Here is a 6015-nt window from a genome sequence, read left to right as displayed (position 1 = left end):
TTTAAGCAGACCAACAATCTTTGGCACTGATGTCGCAACATAAGTGGCTTGGAATGATTCTGCTGTTTTCATTACTGTCATCAAAATAGGAAGGAGTTTTTTCTCTTCTACAGGTTGTACACTTAATGAAATCTAAAAGAAGAAAGACTTTTAGAATTATCGAAAACAGTAAGAGACAATTTCAGCACAGTTTCCTTTTTTCCAGAGAGTGTTGGAAAACAGTTTGGGTATGTTATGTGTAGGTATACCATATTTACTTGTGTATAATGTGCACCCGAATATAATGCACACCCCATTTTTCTAGACAGTTTTCAAATAATAAACTCAAGTATACTTGTTGGCCACCTAGTAAAACAAACCCTTTGGGACAGAAAGAATCAACAAATTAAACTAAAATAAAATATTAAGGCTCCCTAGTATATACATAACTCAAGCAGTATTATAAGTAGACATGTGAACTCCAATAAAAAAGTAAAAACAAAAAATCTCAACAGCTTAAAAATAAAGTTAATGTAATGGCATCTGTAGTTCTGTATTATGGGGTATTTTCCATTTATAATATGTAAATGTTCAATTGCACTATTATCTTAATTAAGCAGTCGCAAGGCTTACTTCATCAACTTTCAATTGTCAATAAATGGTGACAAAAAAACATGATAATTCTTGTGAAGTGTCTGTCAACTTTTAGACATAAGATTATTGAGCATCCTTGAATAAAAGCCAGATCTACTGTTAAGTATAATGAAGGTCCTGAAGGGGGGATATCAATCCCATTGAAACTGTTTAACCCTCAATTCCCATTTTTTACATTTTTTTCCCATTCTCAGTGATAGAATCCCCCTGCCAGTGACTTAAATACCATTTTTCCAGAGCAACAACATCCCATTTTACCCCTTCAGAACTCCCCACAATGAATTCAGTGTAGCACCCTTCCTAGTAAACAAATCAGCATACTTACCAATGAACAGCTGTATGTACCTGCAACGGGATTCTTCTGGTAAAACACCTTAAAGAACATTGCCCTGAATTTCTTGTCCCCCAGTTAATGATTCAGGGCTTCCATACAACAAAGAAAACGCTCCCTATCCATTCAATATTCCTAGTGACCTCGAGTACTTAACCTGGTCCACAACAATTGACATGAGAGGTGAAATCACTATGACCAATGGATTACTAGGGAATTCATAACCTTTAGCATCTAACGATTTTTAAACCCCCTAGCTTATAGGCAACATTTGGAAGCTTAGACTCTTCTATCAATTGCCCAAAAACATCTCTTCTTTCCACAATCTTCTCAATAATAAATCTTTGCTTCGCTTTGAACTGTACCACTGTACCACAGGAAACAAAGACAAGCCTTCTAATTCTTCAAGCGCTTGCTGGAGGTCTCCCTCGAATCTAAAGTTAACACTACTATCAACTTCGGCAGAATTCGTACGGTCAACTGCTGTAAGCTTTTAAGCTTAAAAGTTTCGAAAGGAGTTTGGAGCGAAGCAAGAAGAAGGCACTGCAGTTAGCCGGCATTTCCCACGATCAATCGACGTAGTTGCGTGGCCCGTCAACGGACATTTTCACGCTGTAGAAAGTTTCAGAAGTCATGCAACGAACATGGACATCTAAAATGTAAGCTTGGTGTTATATACTAGACAATGTGAGCAAATTAAGGTGTGGAAAGTGAAAGTCATGCATCGCGTATCGTATCAGCAATAAAAATTTACGATACCTTTGAAAAATTTCCGCCGTAAGGGATCGAGTTTGGGGCGAAAGCAAGAAGGTGCGTGCACTAGCACTGCAGCAAGCCAGCAATTCCCACGATCAATCGACGTAGTTGCGTGGCCCGTGCAACGGAAATTTTCACACTGTAGAAAGTTTCAGAAGTCGTGCAACGAACATGGACATCTAAAATGTCAGCTTGGTGTTGTATACTAGACAATGTGAGCAAATTATAAGGTGTGGAAAGTGAAAGTCATGCATCGCGTATCGTATCAGCAATAAAAATTTACGATACCTTTGAGAAAGTTCCGCCGTAAAAATTCATCGGAGAGTGTTTGTTTCTTGTAGCCGTGCTAAAGGTTGCAATTTTGCGGATTGTTAACATTTTGTTCTGAAACTTTCGTCGAGAAACTTTCCCCGTTGAACGCGCTACGCAACTATGGCGATCGATGAGGAAAACTACGTCGTGTAAGGAAACACGAAAGTCACCCGGTAGCTTCTCTTCGCTGATTGGCCAGAAAAAAATTTTTCTGGCCAATCAGAAGCAGGCAATTCAAACGCTTCTGGAACTGGTTCGGTAAGAGTAAGTGCCCAGGGGCTCGTCTCGATCTTACAGTAAACTTTCACCACGAACATTTTATCGACCCGACTAACTGCCCCTGGGTCTCCGAGGATGAGGAGAAGCAGGAAAGCAAGAAATTTTACAACAAATGTTCCGAAAGTTCAGGATCTCCAATCGTCTTCCGAACAAATATTTTCCGAAAATTGACGTTGGGTGCAACTGTCGAAAGTGGGTCAGATTTCCTCCACTGATGCGATATTGTCCCACTTTTTCTCGCGGGCCACCGATCGATCTGGTTTTTCATCCTCGACAGTTTGCTGTTTCCATAAACTTTTATTAGGAGAAGAATCAACGCAGTCGACGGTGGGTGAAATTTATTTTCTTTTTATTTTACTGTGCACAGAATTTTAATCTTGATATCGACGAGTCCTCTTCAGACGATCTGTTAAATACCTGTCGTATTTGCAGAGATGAAACAGTCCGCGAGTCTCTTATCAGCCCTTGTCACTGTGCAGGGACACTGGGCAAATGTCATCTCCAGTGTTTAGAGGAGTGGCTCTCCAAAGCTAACAAAAGTTCCTGTGAAATATGTGGTCATAGATATCACACTGCGAGAATTCCAAGGTCTTTCAAAGAGGTAAGTCAGTCTAAAAGCGACATATACCGGGACGCCACATGAGTACATGTATATGTTGAAGGTCAGACGTGATCTGTTCTCAGGATGAACCAGAATTTCCTTTGTCTTCTTGGATAATGAGGGCTAGGAAAGAAAGAATTATCTGAAGAAAACTGATTCTCGTTCAACCTGAGGACGAGTTTAATCTACAACCGATACATTCGTCTTAAAGCGTTATAAAACGATTCCGATCAAAATGACCAGTCTATATAATGACTCTTCAATTAAATGGAACGTTTTGTTTGATAATCATAATTTTCAAATTATAGTGTTTCAGCTTATCCATTTTAAGTGGGGTTTAAATGTCTCCGTCGCAGACAAAACTGATGTTGGTATCTGAACTCAGCGTCTATTTCTTTCACGTCAAAAGGGCCTACCGCTTTGTTTGTTCGTTTGTTTTTTTACATTTATTCATGTAATCGACGAGAAGACAATTTCGCATGTGTAAAATATATGACAGTAATTTTCTTTTACGGTAATCAATAAGAATGAAGATCAAAGATGAGAATATAGCCAGTGACATATTTAAAATCTCAAGTCGTCATAACTTTTACCCACCCCTTTGTTTTGTTTTGTTTCTCCAGTGGATTATTAAGGGCCAAAGTCGTCGAGAACGTCGCTATCTTTTGGCGGATCTGATATGCTTTCTGATTCTCGGTCCATTGGTCATTGCAAGCTCATATCTCTGCGCTCAAGGGGCCTGGTACTACCTTGTTTTTGCGGTGGATAAGTGGACTGGCACGGGATTGGTTATTCTGAGCTTGTTTCTTTGGTGTATATTTGGGTTTTGGTTGATTGTTACAATAAGATATCACCGAAGATGTTGGCTGGACTGGAAAAATCATAATCACGTAGTTAAACTAGTGAAAATCAGCAGGTTTGAGGATGGAGTACTGGATGACCCGCAGGGAAGCTGTTCAGCCATAGAGACAGCAGTGTAACTTGGTAATAGAGTAGAAGGAGCAGCGTCCGTTTTAAGAACCAAGTATCGACTTTGTAATTAATATTGTTTAATAGAGATTGAATAAAGCAACCAACCCTGTCTGTAATCGCGCAAGCTTTCACTATTCAGTAACCTCAGTGCATGCTTCAATTAGCTGAGCCTGAACGTCCAGGCCTTTTTTCGAGCATGCGACTCCGACAGTGGTGTTAATCAAAATGAATAGGTTATTCGAAAGACTCTTCTGAGTAGTATTGTTAAAGTCGTAATCTTTTCTGCAACAAACTGTCACCGTAGTTCTTCTTTCTCATTCATACACCAAATTAATAACGCCATCCTTACAATCAATGAAACATCACTAAAGACCAACAACCGAACCTTCGCGGCTAGCTTTGGTAGTTCGATGTAAGCATGAACTATTATTAAAATTGTTTTTTGTTGTCGTTTCTTATTGCCTTCCCTATTTTCTTCTTCTCCGCTGGTGAATCCAGTTACACCTTTTCAACTCTTACGTTTCTTTTTTTAAGTTCGACTGCGAGTACAGTCAAACCCCGCTCAGTTATGAAGTTCCAGATACCCAATGTAATGCGGACGCTTTTCATGGCCCTCTCAGTGTCCGTATTAACGGGGTTGGACTGTAACGCATAACGCCACAGAGAAACCTAACAATAGGTAAAACACTCAGACACCAATCGGCACTGCCTGCTATGCTATGCACCGATGAACCCAATCAATCTTGAAACTAATGGGCGGCACAAGAGGACCCATTACTTCCAAGCGCCTGCCACGCTGGCTAAATCGAGAGGGCCTGGAAAACAGCTGTCCATGGCTGCCGCTGTCTTCCTCAGTCCGAATCACGTGCTTTAAGTTTCTCCTACATTTCACCGCCGGATAGGCTGAGAGAGACGACAGATAGGTTTCACTACTGGCCAATGTTACAAATGGATCAGCAGGGGCGTAACCATGGTTTTTCCAGAGGTACGCACAATTTTCCAAATCCCCCTCCCTACTTGTTTAGTTAGGTGCCTTGATGAGATATGATGATATTGTCTATGAAATGACATAAATAAGTTGTAACCCTCCTAGGTACTAGGTAGAACATTTGAAGAGGACCTTGCAAACACGAGCACGTGGGTATCCTAACACATACAAGTTGAAAGTTGGCTGTCAAAGGTCATTTTTGTTTGACTCAGAACTCTTTTGGTCCTAAAAAAAGGCAAAAAGTAGAGAGACAACTGATTTTCATCAATACATACCACCCAGCTGGAAAAGTGAAGTCTGATAGAAAATCAGCCTCTTCTGAAAACAATTTATAAAAAGCCTATGATCATTTCAAAAGAGGTAAATTATTTTCTAAAAGACTTGCTTGCTAAGGGCAAAAATATATAAATTTGAAGGCTTTAATAATGCAACGCAACAACAAATCCACTGATTAGGAGGTTGTATAGGCCTATCCTTGAGTTCATTTTAATGCGATCCGTGACAAAATTGAATTTCCGTATATGCTACTTTTCAATTCTTACGATTCTCACATCCCATCCCCATAAAATCAGGGAATTCCACTGCCGCATGTTATTAAATTTTCCTCCCCCCGCTCCTGTTTTAGCTCGCATACCGAGTACCACCCCAAAATGCAGCCAAATCCCGTATCACACATCCCGCCAAGGGCATCGTCCCTCACATAAAAAGTTGTGTTTGACCGAATAAAGGCACCGTACTTTGACGTAATCGTGTCTTCTTCCACAAAGACAGACTGTCTTTTCCCTAAATCGTATCGTTCAAGATTTGGTGCACCAATTCATCATTCGTTTCGTTGGAATTTGGAAACCGACATTTGGGTGTGGCAGAAAAACATTCCGTTGTTTTAGAAAAAAGAACAATTCAGAGACACAATTGAAGCAAACTGGGCTTTTTAAAATAATTCTCTTTTATTTATTTACTTGCTTTTTACCATCATCTTTCATATTTTTAACTTCAGCATTTTCAGGTACGCACGCGCGTATCGTGCGTACAGGTGGCCCCCTCCCAGTAATTTTATACGAGGAGATCATTTCCCTGTTTGTACTACATACATGTATGTCTCTTGGCTCGGAACTACTCCATTAACCAAGAGGTTTTCTTTGG

General features: G+C 40.1%; 1 protein-coding gene across 1 annotated transcript in view; it reads left to right on the top strand.

The window, feature by feature from the left end:
• The window catches only part of LOC140938707 (E3 ubiquitin-protein ligase MARCHF3-like), an 8337-nt gene extending 4072 nt beyond the window's left edge, over window positions 1–4265 (top strand). The window contains exons 2-3 of the mRNA XM_073388209.1: window positions 2679–2912; window positions 3536–4265. Coding sequence (XP_073244310.1) covers window positions 2679–2912; window positions 3536–3892 — 591 coding nt within the window. The 3' untranslated portion in view covers window positions 3893–4265. The remainder of the gene's footprint in view (window positions 1–2678; window positions 2913–3535) is intronic.
• The last annotated feature ends 1750 nt before the right edge of the window (window positions 4266–6015 follow it).

The sequence above is a fragment of the Porites lutea genome, chromosome 5, assembly GCF_958299795.1.
Source record: "Porites lutea chromosome 5, jaPorLute2.1, whole genome shotgun sequence".
Lineage (NCBI taxonomy): Eukaryota > Metazoa > Cnidaria > Anthozoa > Scleractinia > Poritidae > Porites > Porites lutea.
Note: the sequence above shows the minus strand (reverse complement) of the source record. Positions and strands in the feature narration are given on the sequence as shown.